This window comes from Prionailurus viverrinus, chromosome A1 (genome assembly GCF_022837055.1).
Source record: "Prionailurus viverrinus isolate Anna chromosome A1, UM_Priviv_1.0, whole genome shotgun sequence".
NCBI classification, from domain to species: Eukaryota; Metazoa; Chordata; class Mammalia; order Carnivora; family Felidae; genus Prionailurus; species Prionailurus viverrinus.
Genome location: NC_062561.1, coordinates 28387501 through 28407329, shown reverse-complemented (window position 1 = coordinate 28407329; position 19829 = coordinate 28387501). Strand labels below are relative to the sequence as shown.

The window sequence follows — 19829 nt, the reverse complement described above, 5'->3', positions numbered from 1 at the left end:
TAACAAAAAATTTCCATTTATTTCTTTTACTGTCATTAAATAGCAGTAAATGAAGATGTAGCCAGATGTTTTTAACAGAAGGCATTAAATGGCACCAATGCTCTGACCAAATGGATAATGTCAAGGTCATTGGGAACGAAGTCTTTCAGGATTGTGTCTGTCTTGGACTACAAGTCTCAATCTCCTTGCTTCCTCTGAAACCTAAAAGGTTCTGAAATCAGTTCAGATTCTAAAAGGTTCAGAACCTAAAATCAGTTCTCTGCAGGGAAGAGCTTTAAAGATAAAAGTACAGCATAGGTATCTCTTCCCTCTTTAGAATTCTCCACCGCTTTCCATTGCATTTAAATTCCCAACAATTACTTTCCTAGCTTACAAAATCTTACAGGATCTGGCACATATTTATTTACTTCTCTGACCTTATTTCTTCTTACTTTCTCATCTTTTCCCCTCAAATCCAATTTAAGGCCTTTGAATTAGCTGTTTCCTTTGTCTAGAAGGCTCTTCCCTCTGATGTTTGCCTGCCTCTTAGGCAAATCACTGCTTACCATCTCCTCCAAAGGTCGGCCCCTCAAGCAGCCACCCAATCACAATCACCATCACATCATTTACTGTATTTTCTTTGCATTGAGCTTAAGGCAAACAAATAGTTTTTCTTTCTGCCTCCCCCCATAAGCTCCCTAGAACCTAGACTCATTTGTCTTCATCACTGCTCAGAAGACAGATGGAGTAGTGTCTAACATTTGTACTAGCTCAACAAAAACTTATTGAAGGAAGAAATAAAGTATGTATGCACCCTTTGTTCCCTGTCCCCCTCTCCCAAACAGTCCAAAACTCATAATGAGGATATACTTCAAAATGCCTTTCTCATCTATCAGGTATTTCCACCTTTTAATAGATGTCCATGAGGAGACGGTGCAACTTGACTGGACCAGCCCTTCCGATTGCAAATGTAAATAATCACACATTAGATTTTCATCTAGGGCTTGGTTTCTCCGTGGCCAATGCTTTACTTCCTGATTCCGATGCCGCGTAAATTGGTAAGGGTGAGCACTAGGGCCCGGAGATCCCTTGATGCCAATTGTTGAGGTTCGGATAGGGCCGTGGGCCTGAAGCGCTGTGAGTGGTCCTCCCTAGAGATGCTGGAGAGAAGGGGCGGAGCCACCCCCAAAGGATGAGCCTTACTTGGGCCGTCAGATCTGGTGGGGCTGCCGCTTTGGGAAGAACCACGGCGATTAGAACAAAGCGAGGCTAGCCTGTGGCGAAGAAGCAGCCCAGCTGACCCCAGGGGTAAGACCAAGGGTTCGAAAGAGAGGAGTAAGGGCCTGAAACCAAACCTGCAGAGCCAGCCACAGCTTGGGTATTTTGCCAGAGGAAAGGGTTAAACCGTTTCCATGGTAACGGATCAGGAAGCGCGCAAGACGTTCGCCGCAGGTTCGTAGGTCAGCCTGGAGTTTAAAGCTCCCACGGCGGAGCGGATCCTGGCCAATAGAGCGGCCGCTTGGACGTCACGAGACGCGCGGGGCCGATCCGCTAGCCGCCCCAGAGCACGTGGGAAGGTTTTTCCTGTTAGTTCTTTCATTTTTTAAAAGCCCACCCACTTTTGCGCGGGCTTGGTCACAGAGTTCTTCTCGCGAGAGGCGCCGCACCCTCTCGCGAGAGTGAGTGGGAGGTGTGGGGATTAGGTGGTGTTGCGGACTGGAACTGCGGCGGCGGAAGCCGGGGGTGGGCAGGGCGGGGGCGGGCCCGCGGGGCGGGGAGGCGGGGAGGGGGGAGGGCCGGGGGCTGGTGCGGGAGGGGGCGCCCGCCTGCTCGGCGGCTCGCGCGACTGGTCGTTGCGGGCCGGTGACATGCCTGTGAGCTGCGGAGGCTGCGGCCCCCAGGTGAGGCGGGTGCGGATCCACCCGCAGCAAAAGCCGCGCGTTGGCCGGGGTGGCGGCGTGGTGCGGGGCCGCGGTGGATGGGGCGGCCCGGCTCGGGCGCCCCAGCCTCTCTGTCTGCAGTCCCTGCTCTGATTGCGGGGCTGCCCAGAGCTGCGCCTTCGCTCGGCGGTGGGAGGAGAGCGGGAGGAGCGGGGCGGAGGGAGGAATCCCATGGCACCGGGCCTCGGGGGGAGGGGGCATCCTCGGGCTCGAGACGGGTCTTGTGGGTCCGGAGCGTGGGGGCCGAGTTGCATGCAGCCCCTTTGAATGACAAGCTCAGTTTCCATCCCCAGAATGGTCTTCCCAGCCGGGTCTTTTCGGTGCGTAGCGGTGTGTGTGCTTAGTTTGTGTTCGTGGTGCGCGCACAGGAGCGTATACCGGAGGAGGAGGACGTTGCACTTTGTCCCCGAGCAGCATCCTTCACTGTCAGAACCTCCGAGCGTTGGAACCAGGCGCAACCCAAGTCTTGTGACAGAAACGGAAGGCGTCAAGCAGCTCCTCCGAGTGTTGATGTTTGGATTTGCTGTCAAAATTTCTCCGAGGCTGTTTGTTGATGGTTTAAATGCTGGCCATCCATATTGCGAATGGATTTGGTGTACTTTTATAACTCCAGGCACCTACCTCGCTTTACACAAAAATAGGTAGATGTGACCGAAGTATTAAAAAACGTTGGTAAAATGGCAGTGGCAGTAGAATCTAAACCACTACCGTGGTACAGCTTGGTAACAGTTCTGCTTTCCCTCTCCTCTAAAACCTTATTAAACTGGAGGTGGTTTAGGCTTAAGATGTTCAGGATGAGAAATACAGCTGACACATACCTGATGGTATTAGTGCAAACCAGAGTTAAAAATTTTGGTTCTCTTTTCAGCATCATAATTATTCAGTCCCTTGCAAAACATACAAGCTTTTCTTAGCTTCTTTCCACTTTGTTAGGGATGTTCCATTGATTCATAGTGATTTTTAAATGTCAGGGAAATGTATAGAAAATACAGAGTATTCAAAATATAAGGCACTCAGTAATGCAGAAGTGATTTTAAGGTCTTGTTTATGATTTTAGAGTAAATGACAGCACAGTTCCCAGCACGATTAGTGTCAGTTAAAATAGTGCAATTTAACGCATCTTTTTAAACACCTAGTCCCCTTTTCAAGTAGTAACATGATTTTTCTTACTTTCTTATGTTCTTTTTGGCAGAACTACCCAGGGTTGACCTGGAATTTCACTGTTGGTTGTGGCTGTAACAGCTTGGTTTATGAGAGATCAAAGAATGTAAGGCAGTCAGAAAAACGGATTCCCAGGCTGAACTGGTAACTAGTGATTAGTGTATATACCTAAGTAACTGCACTATTGCTGAGGGCCTACAGGTATACTCCTGGGCTAGTGATATTTCTCGGTTGTTGAGGATAGGGGACCTCCTGAAGACCCTGAACCACAGTGAGAGCTTCTTTAGCTTCTAAATTCCTGGGATAAATCTAGAATCTGAAGAATCTCCTTTACCTTTAGAGATTGGAAGAAGGATAGTACACTTTTTTTTTTTTTAAATTCCAGGAACATACTGTCTGGAAAAAGAAATCAGATCAAATCAGATGATACATTTTGGTCATTTTTAGGGAAATTTCCACTTGTAAATCGGCAGTGGAGTTCTGTTCCATGCTTGGAGAAAATGTGAAAAACTTAATGGGCAAAAGAGACTGGTCTAGATTTTATTTTATTGTTTCATTTTTTTAAAACATTTATTTATTATTGAGAGACAGAGAGAGACAGAGCATGAGCAAGGGAGGGGCCGAGAGACGGGGGGGACACAGGATCGGAAGCAGGCTCCAGGCTCTGAGCTGTCAGCACAGAGCCAGTCGCGGGGCTTGAACTCACAAACTGAGAGATCATGACCTGAGCCGAAGTCGGACATTTAACCGATGGAGCCACCCAGGCGCCCCGAGACTGGTCTAGATTTTAAAAGACCTCCCATTCCTCTTGGCAAACTGGTTTTCAAGGACAGAAAAATAAATTTTTTTTCCTAGTCTTTATATCCTTTTGGTAAGGGTTTCAAGCTTTTAGGATGTAGATATTTGTTTTGTCTTGCCTTTGAAAAATAATTGAAGTCGTTTTCGGTAGGGTAATTATTTAGGCAAGCCAAATTTGTCCTTTTTCTGTCAAGTGGCCTGCATTTTAGTAATAGAGTCAGTCATTTGGAGGGAATGAAAGTGGAAGGAATCCAGGAAGAGATCTACACTTAGCTCGGGCTTGACTTAGGGCTGTACCAACTGGTAAATTTGGGAAAGGAAAAAAAAAATACTGTATCAGTTCAGAAGCAGACCCAACAGATTCAAATGCCTTCATGCTGCCACTCCTCTTTGCATATGAAAGTTCATTTTATTGTTAAATACTTAACTAGAGTAAAGATGTTTGAAATGAATAGATTAGAAACTGAACAGGTTAAAAGGAGAAAGGTTAACATTTTTGGCTTAATCCGAGAATGTTTCATGGGAAAAAGTAAGGTAAATAAATGGTGTGGTGGTCTGGAACAGATTGGATGGAACTAGAATGAAAGTGAGGCAAAATAGAAAGAGTTTGGGTTTTGGTGTCAGGCAAATCTGTTACTTAATATAGCTGAGTCTCTATTTCCTCATCCCTGATGGTGAGAGTCAAAATACCTCAAGGTTATTTTGAAGCTTATGGTAGCTGCTTAGTCAATGTTTTTCCTTTGACCTTTTTAACGGCTTGAGGGTTATTTGGCTGCAAGGGTCACAAACCCGTTTGAATGAACTTAGTTAAAAAAGGCGTTTGTCAGGGGCGCCTGGGCGACTCAGTTGGTTAAGCTTCCAACTCTTCCTTTTGCCTCAGGTCCCGATCTCCTGGTTCCTGAGTTCCAGCCCTGTGTGGGGCTGTGCTCTGGCAGTGCGGATCCTGCTTGGGATTCTCTCTCTCCCTCTCTCTCTGCTCCTCCCCTACTGGCACTGTCTCTGTCTCTCTCAAAATAAATAAATAAACAAAAAAGTATTTGTCAACACATTTGGTGGGTTGCTTCTGAAGCCCATTGCATGAAGTCCAACTTAGGGTCCTGGGAACTAGAAAATCTTCAGACAGTTAACTCTTCCAGTTTTTCTCTGGGAGCACATGGTCTTCTGTGTCTGCTCCTCTGTTCTTTGGCACTCTGGATGCTATTATGTCTTTTGAAGCAATTCCTTTTTGATTGGCTCTCTTTAAGGCTCTTGGTTTCTGCTTCCCCCTGGCTTTGGCTTGCATGAAACTTTGGTTTGCTGTGGTGCCAACACCAGACTCACTTTGCTTTTGTAGCATGAGTCTCAACGAGTATCTGCATCTCTTAATTCTGAATTTCTAGAAGGATAATCCTGTGGGTCGAGTATGCACTCGTAGTCCAGTTGGCTGAGGACCGGCGAAGAGGAGAATGGTAAATGGATGAGGAGGAGACTTAGGTGCGTCTCACAGTTTGTACTTTGTTATACTGAGTACCGCAAGTTCTCGAATAAAGAGGGGATGGACAGGGAGGAATGACGGGAACCTCTGGTGTCCATTAACATCCTGCGGTTGGCATTTTCCCCTCTAGTACTGCATTGAACTCTCTCTCGGTAATGGTCTCTTTCAGGATGGATTCTTCTAGGTTTCTGAATGAAGGCAAATTATGTAAATGCTTCGTGCCTCAGTCTCTCTATATGTAAGATGGGTATATTAACAGCAACTTCTGTTGTGAGAAATGTGAGTTCTGTTCAACAGCAATTAAGCAGTACCTCACGGGCACAGTGTAAGGATGTAGTATGATTACTACTAAGTGCATTCTGTGTAGCAGGTGCCACGATATGGACTCCTGCAGCATTCAGAGATGAAAGGAGTGTCATTTCTACCCTCAGGAGTTTAGTATAAGCTTAATGCTGACCACTCTAGACATAAAACTGTCTCTTGACTCCAGTGACACTAAAGTTTTCTAAATCTCTACCTTGCCTCCTTTTCAAACTGCCACTTGTTTGTGGTTCTTTGTTTACCTGCCCGGCAACCTTTTATCATGGTTGCCCCCTAAGATTCTTTCTTGATCTTCTCTGTGCTTTCCCAGTCTCTAGGATCAGCTTTCAAGCTCTGTATATATAGATGACTCCTGGAGTAACATCACTAGTTCTGACCTCCCCAACTAAATGTATATATTTTAGGTGACTTTGGATATTACATTGACATAAACACTGTCTTCCAGTTACCCTGTAATTGGCAAAGGCTCCACTTTTCTTCCACATCCCCAAGCTTGAAACCTTAAAATTATCTTTCACATTCTTTTTTTTTTAATGCCTTATATATCCTATCGGTTAATAGGTTCTGCACAGGTTTTTAGAATGCCTCGTTATGTGCCAACCACTGGGCCATTTGCAAAGCAGATCCGTTCACTCATTTCTGCTACTGGTGGGTTAGGGTGGAGTTTTATCACTATTTGCAAGAGCTACATAAATGTCTTTTCAGCAGTACAACTCTTTGAGTCATGGCAGAATAGATGTCACTGATAAAGAGAAATGTTTTCCTAGGTTAAAATTCTGAACATATTTTTTGTTAAAGTAATCTTGTAGATGGGGGTTATGTAGAAGATTAAGAATATTGCTTCAACTTCTAAGCTGTGTATTCACACTGAAAGCACAGCCTGAAGATTTTAGGGTTTTTTTTTAGCTGTATTTATTGTTGGTGTGCAGGAAATTAGAGAAGCAAATATCTTAATAGATAGTCATTTAGGTCAAACACAAATTAGGTCTTTTTGTATGATTGATTATTGTTTTGAAAGGAAAAACAAAATAGTAACTGATAGCCGTGGTATGTTTAGATATTATAAGCTAAACAGCAAGTCTGTTCCTAAGAAAGAAGCAAACATTTGAATTCCCACTATATCAATTCCTGCTATATCAGGTACTGTTTTTACATATATTATGTAATTGCACTCTTAGAGAATCTTGTGAAGATTAGCCTTAGCTTCCTGATTTTTGCAGAAAGGAGAGATGCTTCACCCTAATGCCACTGTTGGCCTGTCAGGTGTTATTGTTTTGTTTTTAATGGTTGCTCTGGGGTTTACAAGATAACTTTAACTTATCAGTATCACTTTTGGCATACTGAAGGAACAGCATTTTTCTAACTCCAGCCTGCCACACTCTGTTTTATTTTGTAATGCATTTTACTTGTGTATGTTGTAAACCCCATTCATACATTGTTATCACTTTTAGTTTAAATAGTTTTTTTTTTAAGGGATTAAACAAAAAGAAAATAGCTCTGAAACAGCTTTTATATTACCCTCATATTTACCCTTTCAGGCATTCTAAACTTGTTGTTTAGATTCAGACTTCTATCTGGTATTGTTTTTTGTTTTTTGCCCATAGAATTTCTTTTAACCTTTATTCCACTGATGGTTGGCGGGTGGTGAGTTCTCACAGCTTTTTTTTTTTTTTTTTTTAGCGCAAATAAACTTATTTTGCCTTAATTTTTAAAAGATACTTTTCTGTGGGTATAGATATCTCAGTTGACACATTTTTTTAGATGTTGCTCGGTTTTATTTATGGCTCCGCATAGTTTCTGACAAGAAGTCTGCTGTCTTTCTTTGTTCCTCTTTATGTAATATATACTTTTCTCTCTGGTTGCTTTTAAGAATTCTCTATCCCTAGTTTTCAGAAACTGGGTTATGATGTACCTTGGTGTGGTTTTCTTTATGTTCATTTTTCTTAGGATTTGTCGATCTCTCTTGTATCTGTCAATTTATGGTTTTCATCAACTTTTGGAAATTCTGAGCCATTTTATCTTCATAGATTACTCCTGTCCCCCACCTTTTTGGGGATTCCAGTTACTCACCTTTCACAGTGAGTCACTGATGCTGTCTTGTTTGTTTGTAGGCTTCTCTCTGTGCTTCAGTTTTGATTGCTTCTTTTGCTATGTCTTGAAGTTCACTTTCTGTTGCAGTGTTTAATCTGCTGTTGATTGCACCCAGTATGGTTTTATTTTAGATTTATTTTTAACTCTAGAGGTTTGGTTTGGGTCTCTTATATTTTCTGTTCTCTCCTTATGATCATGTTTTCCTCTTCCCTTTTGAATATATGGAACATGCTCGTAGTATAATTTTGACATCTTTTCTGTTCATTCCATTTGTCATTTCTGGGTCTGCACTACTTGCCTTGTTTCCTCCTGCTTAGGGGTCATATTTTTCTCCTCCACGGGTAATTTTTGACTGTGTGCTGGCCGTTCAGGTTTATGCTATTGCTTGCTCGATTTTGTTGTGTGTGTGTGGTTTTTTTTTCAGTTTTGTTGTATTTTTTAAGTGTTGGGTTTAGTTGGGGTTCATGGTTGTTTGGAATCTGTCGGATTGTTTTGAGGCTTGCTTTTGAGCTTTGTTAGTGCGCCTGCAGAAAAGCCTCACTGTAGTGCTCCCTTAGTCCCCCAGCTAAGGTAAATTCCGTCTGAGGAGCCCATCCATTGCCTGATATATTACACAGCTTTTTTTTCCACTCCGGTTGGTGGGGGTGCAGATTATTCCAAGCCCTGTCTGGCTCCAGGTATTGTTTGGCCTGCTGCTGTTTGGTGGTTATTTCCCCAACTTCTGACACTTGGCATAGATCAGTATTTGACCAAGGTCCCTAGAAGAACCCATCTGCAACTCTCTGATGCTCTCAGTCTTTGTGAGCTCTCTCTCCAGTGCTGTACCCTGAGCGTTCTAGCCACCTTGGCCTTCCCAGACTCTCATCTCTGCCTCTGCAACTTGCTGAGAACATCAGAACACTTGGCTTTCTCCTGTCTGTGCTGTGACCTGAAAGTAGCCAGCGGCCAGTGTTTCCCTTCTTTCGGCAGTCATAGGCCTGGGTTACCTGTTGCCTAATGTTTGAAAACTAATGTTTCACGTGTTTTGCCCTGCTTTGTTGTATTTATATTTAACAGAATATTAATTTTAACACTTGGCCATTTGGAATTCGGCCAACACGTGTTTTTGGAGCATTTACTGTGTTATCAAATATTGTAAAATTAGAAATTATTGGAAGCTGATAATGATTCATTAAATGTAGAAGTACCCATTGAAACATTTGAAGGTATACTTGCCTCTTCAAAGACTTTTTATTTATTCAGCAGATGTTTGATTTGCCTTCTGTGTTAGAATGTAAATACAATAAAACATTTTTGTCCTCCAGAAATTCACAAAAGGAAGGAGGCAGGAAAAAAATGGACTGGGACAACCCACCTTGGGAGAGCACAGAGGTGGTGGCTACTGTTTGGGCAAGGAGGGATTGGTAAGATGAGCCAAGTCTTCCTCAAGGAGGGAGGTCCTTCAACTGATGCATGAAGAGTAAATGACAGTTTAGCTGATGGAAGAGAGGGTAGGTTTGAGGGAAGCTTAGGAGGGTGACAGGTCAGGATTTGGTGACTGACTAGATGTGGTAGTCTATAGGGATTGAGGGAAAAGCCAGTTTCCAGCTTAGCCTGCTGGCTCAGTTGGTTTACTGGCTCTACGGAGAGAAATTGTTTAGAGAGAAAGTTTTATTCAGTTTTTGGACGTACCAATTTTGGAGTAACTGGGATATTTAGTTAGAAGTATTGAATAGAAAATTGGACCCAAGGAACTGAAACACAGGTACAGGAGTTGAACTGGAGATAGACATTAGGGACTTATTTGCACAGTTAAAATCAGAGGTAGAGATTGAATATCCTTGGAAAACTAGGTAGACTGAATACCACAAAGGACAAGGATGAAGGTTAGAAATATTAGCGTTTGAGTAACAAGTTGTGAAAAAATTTAGAGAAGGAGACTAATGTAGTACCTAGAGAGAGAGAAATGTTCTCATTCAGAAATCACAGAGGGTACTTGTTAAAGGTATAGATTTCAGGATTCCATGTAGACCTCCTGAATCTGGACCTTCCGGGGTGGAAAGGGTTAGAAATAAGCCGATCCACACCTGTACTGAAGTTTGAGAACCAGTGCCATAGGAAGAGTCAAGATGGGACGAGAGTGTTGATAGAAGACAGGGAAGGGGTTTCAGAGACTCCTTGGTTTGGTTAACTCCTGCTATAAAAAGGTCAGGAAATAGATGATGCCAACTTGAAAATTTCTTCGGCCAGAGGAGAGGAGGAAAGACGTGGGAAGTACTTATTTTCTGATTATAAAAGAACTTCTATACATCCAGAAGAATAAAACCGGCATCATTGCATCTACTTAGGTAAAAAAACAATGTTTGTACCCATCTAGTACATGTTCTCTTTTATGTCGCATATACAAATAACACACGTGCAGTTATACAGATTTTACCCAAAAATGGGATTCTGTGAACATGTGGAAACTTATTTTACTTAACAGTGTATCATCTTCCCATATTATAGGTATGTGACATTTCATAACATTAAAAAAAAGTCCCAGTTGTCATGAATGACCACTATCATGAGTTTAGTCTATATCCATTATGGTATTTCCGAGGCCTGTACAAATATACACACAGAGTTGGCACATGTAATTTTTTTTTTTTAATGACAAGTAAAGAGCGTACTGTTTACACTGTTCCGCAATTTGCTTTTCCCCTTAATATTTTGTGGTAATGCTGTCACATCAGTGTGTATTCATCTAATTCCAACAGCTGGTAAAAATCAGTCATATGAATGCAGTATAATTTATTTGAATTGATGGGCTTCTAGATTATTTTTAGTTTTTTTTTTTTGTTTTAGTGACTATTCTTTCACATATATATTTATGAATTTTGTGCAAGTGTATATGTAGGATAAATTTTAAGAAGGGGAATCACAGGATCCTAAGATAAGTGTAATTTATTCAAAGTGCCCCATATGTGTGTTTTCTGTACTCTTCATAATTGTTCTCCAATGCTTTCATCTGTTTGTATTCTGTGATATTCCTTAAGATTCCCTCGGTGTTCCGATGTCTTTAGCAATATCCATTCTGCCTTTTGGTTGCTTCTGGGGGGATTTTGATTATTTCATGGTATTGTCTTTATATCCTGTGTCCTCAGTGAGCTGTAGCAGCTTACTTTTCAGTTGTCTGCCCTATCTGTCTGTACTTTCTTCTCTCTGATCTGCTTTCAAAAAATGGTCTGGATCACTCTAATTTCTTTGTAGAGAAACACACTTAGTTATTCCCTGCTTAGGACTCTTGTTTATTTACCTGTGATAGGGCGCAAATCAAAAAAGCATTCAGTGAAAAGTTTATCATCATAACACAAAGGTGTTTAGGGGAAAACACTGTAGTTTTGCTCCTCTTGTGAAATCTGGCTAAAACTGCATTCCCTCGAATTATATAAGGTGGTGAAGAAACCGTGCTCTGTTGCTTTTCCCCCCATCTGTCTTCACATCATTTCCAAAGATACATTTTTTTTTTCTTTGCTTTACCAGAGGTATGAGTCACACTGTCTCACGTTGGATTCACTTGGATAGGCTGTTGCAAAGATTATTCTCTGATAGGTTTTTCCCTTAGTGAGATAATATTTTACTCATGTGTTACGTTAAATACAAAGAGATGGAGTAGGGTTCAGAAAATGAGTGAAGATACAGAACTAAATATGGTGTCTTTTTTATTAATATAAATTCTGAGGTAGTGGTCTGAAAATAGATTATATGGGTTTTGGGTGACATGATTATATTTGTCTGGGCTTTTTTTTTTTTTTTTTGTCTTTAGTGTATTTTTACTTTTTTATTTTATGTTTTTAATGTTCCTTCATAGGTCTGTTAAATACTGGATTCTATTTGCTTTAGTACTGCACTGTGAAAAGAGTGTTCTGCCCCAGTCTGCTATTCAGGAGTATTATAGGTAGAGCACTGGGGTAATTAGAGGTGTCAAATCCGGGATGTTGTCTCAGAGCACCCTGGCCTCCCCCAACCTCCTTGTCAGGGGCCTGGCATGTCACATCACCTGCCAGTAAGCGGCTCATCTAGATAACCAGTCACCTTCTTTCCTGAGTGTGTAATCTTTGCTCATTATTGACTTTGGTTAGCAGCTGCAAAGGTGATTGCTTTTTCCCATCTCTTTCCCCAACTCCGCCCTTTCAGGAGTCAGAAGGGGAAGATGCCTTGTGCACTGTTCCTCTGTCCTTCAGTGTTGTAGTTATTTAGGAAGAGAGGTGTTTTTTTTACACTTTTGTTTTTAATGTTTATTTTTGAGAGAGAGAGCGGCAGAGAGGGAGACAGAAAATCCAGAGCAGGCTCTGAGCTGTCAGCAGAGTCTGACGTGGGGCTTGAACCCGTGAACTGGGGGATCATGACCTGAGCCGAAGTCAGACGCTTAACTAACTGAGCCATCCAGGCACCCCCTTCAGTGTTATTTTTAACATGATTGCATCAACAGGGAATGCATCTCAGTTACTCAGTCACTCTCCCGTCTAGCATCTAGAGTGTTTCTTATTTCTCTCCAGTATAAAGTGTGTTTGAATACCTTTTCAGACCTTAATACTGGTGTTTGAACACCTTTTCAAACATTTATACTGGTTAAGACCTGGGGTGCTAGAGTTTGAAGGTTTGGATTTGAATCTCAGCTTTCCTGCTTACTGTGTGGGCCTGCACGAGTTGCTTAACTCATCCTTGCCTCAGTTTTTTTCATTGTAAAACTGGAGTAGTACTACTGTACCAGTCCTAAGGATTAAATGAGATCTTCATGTAAATCTCTTAGTAAAGCACTTGGAGCCTTAGAAGCTCTCGCTAGGACCCTAGATGCTCTAGGATCATTGTTTTCTTTGATGAGTTCCCAAAAGTAGAATTATTGTATCATAGCACAGGAATATTTTCAGAGTTTAGATTTGCATTACACTTTTGCCCACCAGAAAGATGCTAGTTGACTCAGGTGCCGTGTTTGAGAATTTTCCTTTTCTGGAACCCTTGTGTTGGCCTTTGTATTTTATATGGTACTTAAGGCAAGTCCCTTTGCCTCTGAGGGTTTCTGGCAGTTGAAGAGAACTCTGTGGGTAAAGAGGAGTAAAAAGGATTATTGTCTTGCCTTGGCCACATAAACTTTTATGTTTATACCTCATTTTGAGAATTTGACCCCCTTGATCATTTTGGCCTGTAAGTAAATATTTTAATTTTTCTTTTAGCTATTATTTATAGTTTCCAAAATGCCTCCTATAAATTATTTTCCATTTCATTCTTACAATAAACTTCTCCAGTAAGTAAGTTGATATGTACATTGAGGAAATAGATCCAAAGATACTTCAATTTACCGGAGGAAACAAAGCTAATGAGAGGAAGAACAAGGACACAAATGGTACTCTTGTGAGTCCTGGTATGTTGCTCTTTATCTTGTACTGTCGAGACCTCCCTTGCCTTTCTCACAGTCCTACTTCAATTCTAGTCATTAATCACATTTTATTATTAAAGAGACCACTAGGATTTATCCTAGTTCAGAATAGAATAGCATCATAATTCTTTATTAGAAATTAGAACCTAGAGGCACCTGGGTGGCTAAGTTGGTTAAGCGTGGGATTTTGGCTCAGATCATGATCTCATGGTTTGTGGGTTCGAGTCCCGGATTGGGAGATTCTCTTTCTCCCTCTCTCTCTACCCCTCCCCTACTTGCGCACCCTCTCTCTCTAAATAAATAAACTTAAAAAAAATTAGAATCTGTGCGCATGCATACACACTTAGGTTTTATCTCTACGGTGAAAGAGTATAAAATTAGAACTCCACTGAAATTTAGGGGGTTTTTTTTGCAGTTCTGATGGAAACTAGTTGATGTTTGATTTTGTGTATAAATCTTTTCATAGTGTAAACTTAACATTAATCGGATGCCTTGAAAACCTCAACTAGGTTAATTCTTGGTAAGGCCAGTTTGGTTGAAACTAACCATTTCTTAAGTCTTTATTGATTCAAATTTTTTAGTTATTTAATGATTTAGAATTCACTTCCTGTTCTCATTCTCTACTATAATAAAATGTTTTTCTTCCAATGCTCTAAACCCAAAGGCCATATTGCATAGCATCGAGTCCAAGTAGATTTTAAATGAACAAGGTACTGTGGTCAGATGTGAATTTTGAATGGTTAATGCCCAAGTTGATTTAAACTCTCAAAGGTACTGCCTTAAAACATTGATAAAAAGTTTAAGTCCTTTAGTTTCAGAGTTTCTTCCAAGAGGGGTGTGTGTGTGTGTGTGTGTGCGCGTATGTGTCTGTATGTGTATACACGTGTACATGTGTTGTAAGTACTCTTAATCATTTAACTTGGATTTTTTTTTTAACTCTAGTCATTGGTATGCTGTTAAGATGGCTAAATAAGGAATTTGTTATTGTTTATGTGATTTTATTTTATCTACACAGATTTCATATTCTCATTTGTATATTATCAAATATTTCTACCCAAGAAATAAGAAGGTGTAAAAAACATTCACACATTCACGGTTGCTGTAGGGTTAGAGTGACTTTTGGGAGACAAGAAGGCTCGGATTTTTTTGTAATCTTCACTATTTTAGATTTTAAAAGGTTTTCTAAACACTTCTTATTAAGACTTTCAAGTATTTTCTTATTTGTAAAAACACAAAAATAAAAAAACAAAAAAAACCTCACAAAGGCAGTGAGATTGAATAAATAAGGGTAAACTACTTTATAATAATAATTGTTTATGTCTCAGAATTTTTGTTTGTTTTAATTTTTTTAAATGACTGAATTTAAAGACCTTATTTTAGGACAAAATGCTTGCCTGAATCACTGAAATCAGTAGTTTTCTTTTAATGTGTTTTCTTTAGGTGTTTTATGGACTAATTCTTCATTGATTACACAGAAAAGCAATATAGTTATGGCAGCCGTCCAGACTTCGAGAAACAGTCACGTGAAGACTAGAGCATCTGTCAGAAAAGTAAGTTCACTGTGTTAGATTTCTTTTAGTGATAGTTTTAATAAAAATGTTGATCATTTTTTAAAATCTCGTTAAGCAGCTGTATGATATTCTTATTTTTAAACGAATCTCAATATTGTAATTAGTAATATTAAAATCTTACAGAATTGGCATATATGAAAATAGTGTTATGAGGTAATGGAGACAGTCAACTTTATTTCCCAGAGATTGCAATGCCTCCCCATTTCTTCTCAACAGATAGTTTTCTGTTTTTTATTTTCTCAAGATCTTCCATCTTTTAGGAATGTAAACATCAGCTATAAGTTTTCTTACGTTCCTTTACCTTTGCCCCAAAATATTACCATTTACTCATTCATTCAGCAAATGTAAATTTGAGTGTTTATTATATTCCAGGCGCTGTGCTAGGTATTGGATAATCAGTAGTGAGCAAAATAAATATGATTCCTGATCCTTTGTTTGTAGTTGGTGGAAGAACCCTCCTTTTTCCTCTTAAGACAGTTTGGTTACTCTTCCATTTCTTAACCTTTTTTTCCCCTAACATTTTATTATGAAAAATTTCAAGCATAAAGAAGAGTTAAATTCGTAGCACACCTACACATAAACTTTCATACGAATCAACCATATTCAACAGTTGTTAATAAAGTAAACATTGAACAATTTCAGAGTTAGGAGCATCAACCTCTGTGCAGTCAGAAATCATGTACAAATTTTGGTTCCCCAGAAACTTAACCACTAACAGCCTACTCTTGATGTGAAGCCTTAACAATAACTTAAACAGTTGATCGACCCATATTTTGTATATGTATTATATTCTGTGTTCTTAAAGTAAATTCTAGAGAAAAGGAAATATTAAGAAAATCATAAGGAGGAGAAAATACATATACGGTATCGTACCATGTTCATTGAAAAAAATCCACATGTAAGTGTACCCATGCAATTCAAACCATGTTGTTCAAGGGTCAGTTGTATTTTGTTTTATTTACTCTGTGTGTGTGTGTGCGCGCGCGCGCGTGTGTGTGTGTGTGTGTGTGTGTGTGTTTGTGTGTACACGCATGTGTCTACTTTGTGGCAGAACCAACTTGAAAGTTATGGTCTTAATGTCTCTTCACTCCTGAATACTTGAGTGTGCTTCTCCCAGGGATCACAGTATCCTCCCACATAACAATAATACAGTTATTGTATAAAAGTAGTGCGAGGATCACATTCAAGAAAATTCAGTATAATTCCCTACCATCCAATACCCAGATGTACTCAGATTTCCTTTATTATCCTTGAAATCTCTTTTGCAGTCCTCCTCACCCCCAGTTTGGATTCAGTCTAGGCTTCTAGGCCTTAAGTTGCACTCGATAATTATGACTTATTTATATTACTTTTGGTCTGAGAGTTTCCCCTCTTTTTTTTTTTTTTTTATTTATTAAAATTCAAGACTGACTTCTTGAACAGGCTGGACCAGTTTCTTCTATAATGTCCCACATTTTGGATCTGTCTGATTGTTTTCTCACAGTGGTATTTCACTTATTCCTCTTTCTTCTCCATTTCATAGATTCTAGAAGTTAGGTGTAAATGCTTGATTAGATTCAGGTTAAACATTTTTGGCAAGAATAATTTGTAGAATGATGTGAAGACAGAATTTCAGGTTTTCCTGTGATCAGTGATACAAAAATTGATCAGTTGATGAAGGTAATCACTCTGCCAGAACTGTCCATTTTAAAAGTATATTTTATATTTTCTAGTTATCACATAATCTGTGAGGGTGATACTTGGCTCTGTGCAAGTATCTTGTTTTTTCCAGCAACCTTTTGTCTAATATATTTGGCATCCTTGATGACCCTTTCCAGAATCTTATTTCCTGGAAGCTGCAAAATGATGATTTTCCAAATGTTATCATTCCTTTTACATTTATTAGCTAGAATTCTTTTATTTTTTTTTTAGCTTTTTGAAATGTTTATTATTTATTTTTGAGAGAGAGAGAGAGATAGAGAGAGAGAGAGAGAGAGACAGAGCATGAGGTGGGGAGGGGCAGAGAGAGAGGGAGACACAGAATCCGAAGCAGGCTCCAGGCTCAGCTGTCAGCACAGAAGCCGATGCGGGGCTCCAACTCACAAACTGTGAGATCATGATCTGAGCAAGTCAGATGCTTAACTCACTGTGCCATCCAGGCTCCCCAGTTAGCGAGAATTCTTAAAGAAAAACTTTCTCTCATTAAGGTTAAATGAACTACAGTATCACCTAAAAAGACATGGTAAATGCCCTTGAATTACCAATTTTCAGATTAGTGACTTGGTGTAATATGCAAGTGAGTTTATTCTCATTCCTTCATTCATTCATTTGTATTGCTCGATGCATGGATTTAAAAATTCTCTATTTTCCAATCTTTTATTTATAGTCATTTATTCATTTACTTATTAATTTAAGTTGCTCAGAGGGTCTCTAACTTGGTCCCTGGGAGTCCCTCTAAGCTGGTGCCTGTGTCCTTTTGTCTCAGGCTCTTAATTCTTTGATTGCTTCCCTACTTTCTAGTATAACAGAGTGACCCAGTTTCACCATCTACTTACCCTTCCTCAGACCTGAAATTGGCTATTTTCCCAAAAAACCCTGAATAGTATTTAGGAACCAAGTACCCTGGGTACTAGGAGTACTCATTGTCCTTTCAGTGTCATGAATTTATATCAATAGTTCAGGTTCAGATTTCAGATTTTTTTCTTTTTTTGAGTTGTTTGTACATTATCCTGAAAACCTCCACTCATTAATGAAAACAGAATCATTTAAAACTTAGAATATTTTTTAAAGTTTATTTTTACTTATTTTGAGAGAGAGAAAGAGAGAGCAGGAGAGAGGCAGATAGAGCGAGAGAGAGAGAATCTACGCTGCCAGTGTAGAGCCTGATGTGGGCCTCGATCTCACAAACCACAAGATCATGACCTGAGCCAAAATCGAGAGTTGGATGCTTAACCGACTGAGCCACCCGGGCGCCACATAGAATATTTTTAAGCCCATAGAAAAGCTGAGGAAAAAAAAATCAGTACAATGAACACTATACATACTCTTCACTTAGGTTCACCCTCTGTTAACATTTTGCCAACCCATTCTGTTTGTGTGTGTATATAAATACACGTGCACACACAAACGTACTTCCCTTTTGAAACCATGTGAGAGTATGCTGCAGGCATCTCTTAGGAACATCAGCATCATGAGAGCCCCTCAGAAAATTATTAATTCCGTAGCATCATCTAACATGCAGTTCATATACAAATTTCCCTAATTGTCTCAGATATCCTTGATATTTTTACTTTGTTCTTCATCTAGGTAGGATCCAGTAAAGATTCACACTTATTTGGGTATTGTGTCTCTTTGGTCTTCCCCCAGTATCACCAGATATCACCAATATAAAGACATGTATCCTTTGTAATTAGTACAGTTAAGTAATCTGTAGGATGATGCTGAGAGAGAGTATCCTGTTCTCCTCCAGTAGCTTTTAACCCAGTGATTAAGATACATTGATAATTTTTCCCTAAATCACTAATTACTTTGGGAGTTACAAATGGCATTTTTAAATTTTGTTATTCTTTCCATATTTGTCATTCAGCCTTCTTATATATACACATATTTTCCCCCAACCCCCATCCTTTTATCTGTCTCTTTTAATGGATTCATAGATTTTTTTTTTTAATCCAGTTGTTATGATCCATTAACTATTTTTATTCTTTAGATGCCCAAGTTTGGCCAGTAGGAATTCCTTCAAGTTGGCTTCTGTTTTCTTTTTTTAATTCCAGTGTATGTATGTATGTACATACACTGGAATTAAAAAGGAATTAAAAAGTAACATACAGTGTTATATTAGTTTCGGGTACACAATATAGTGATTCAACAATTCTTTGCATCACTCAGTGCTTCTCACAACAAGTGTGCTCTTAATCCCCTTCACCTATTGCTTCTGTGTTCTTTTGAAATGACCCATTTAGTCCCTGAGGTCTTCATTGCTTTCTGTCACAATTAAAATGTTCCATCCATACATCATGTTTTCTCTGCCTGCATCTTGGAACCAGCCATTTTCCTAAGGAGCTCTAGTTCTTTTATTAGCAACTGGTATTTAGAAACCAAAATCTGGGTGCTGGGTATGCTCATTACTACTGAGGGTCATTGCTTCTGTGATCTTTTTTTCTTTTTTAATGAATTTATTTATTTAGAGAGAGGGACGGCACGAGTCTGGGAGGGGCAGTGAGAGAGGAAAGAGAGAATCCCAAGCAGGCTCCTCACTGCCAGCTTAGAGCCCAGTGTGGGGCTGGAACCCACGAATCTGCAAGACCATGACCTGAGCCGAAACCAAGAACCAGACCCTTAAACAACTGAGCCACCCAGGCACCCTGCTTCTGTGATCTTTTAATGGAAAAATGTAGTACATGTGTTTAAAGAATCATGAGTTCATATTGATAATTCGTATTCAAATTTAACATTACGTTATTTTCTTGACTGCTTTGGTTTCATATTACGTGTATCTCTTAAACCGAAGATTTCCACTAATTTCTAATTTATTAAAATTAGCAAACATTTATTGAGTTCATATAGTACGTGAGGTACTGAAATCTGAGGAAACATTGAATAAAATGTAGTCTCTGACCTTAATAATTTAGTTTAATGGTAGGAAAGACAAGTACATGTAGAGACAGTAATGGTGATGTGTTATGATATGGACTTCATGATCTCAGTGTGCAGACAATACAATAGAAACTTTGATAATGACTAAGGGGTGAGAAAATCTTTATAGGTCTTGGACTGGGTAGGATTTCTACAGGGGAAGATTAGAGAGTAAGGACATTTCTGATAGAAGAGCAGATCAACAAATCAGTGGAAGGAGAATATGGTAGAAGGAAATTAACGTTCTCTTTATGTCTGACTATCATACTCATTATTTTCTTTATATAAATTTTTCTTCCATCTGTTCCTTTGCACTTGTGACCTTTCTTCTACCAAATCTGGAAAGCCTTATCATCTAGTTGTGTTAAGACCCTGAAAAGCCTTAGTGCAGGTTACTCTCTTTCTTTTCCATCTCCAACTTTGTTATGAGAATAATCACTTTTGTTAGCATGCCTTATTACAGTTTCCACATCATCTCACTC

General features: G+C 39.7%; 1 protein-coding gene across 9 annotated transcripts in view; it reads left to right on the top strand.

The window, feature by feature from the left end:
- The first annotated feature begins 1013 nt into the window (after nt 1–1013).
- The window catches only part of AKAP11 (A-kinase anchoring protein 11), a 50680-nt gene continuing 31864 nt past the window's right edge, over nt 1014–19829 (top strand). For 2 of the 9 annotated variants that reach the window (XM_047860137.1, XM_047859546.1), the window contains exons 1-2: nt 1014–1287; nt 14603–14712. In XM_047860137.1, coding sequence (XP_047716093.1) covers nt 14653–14712 — 60 coding nt within the window. In that variant the 5' untranslated portion in view covers nt 1014–1287; nt 14603–14652. Of the gene's footprint in view, nt 1288–1777; nt 1881–2538; nt 2561–3111; nt 3225–5257; nt 5352–9397; nt 10092–11596; nt 11792–14602; nt 14713–19829 lie in introns of those variants that run through there. The other 7 variants (XM_047859916.1, XM_047859763.1, XM_047859999.1 and 4 more) reach the window with 7 other exon arrangements.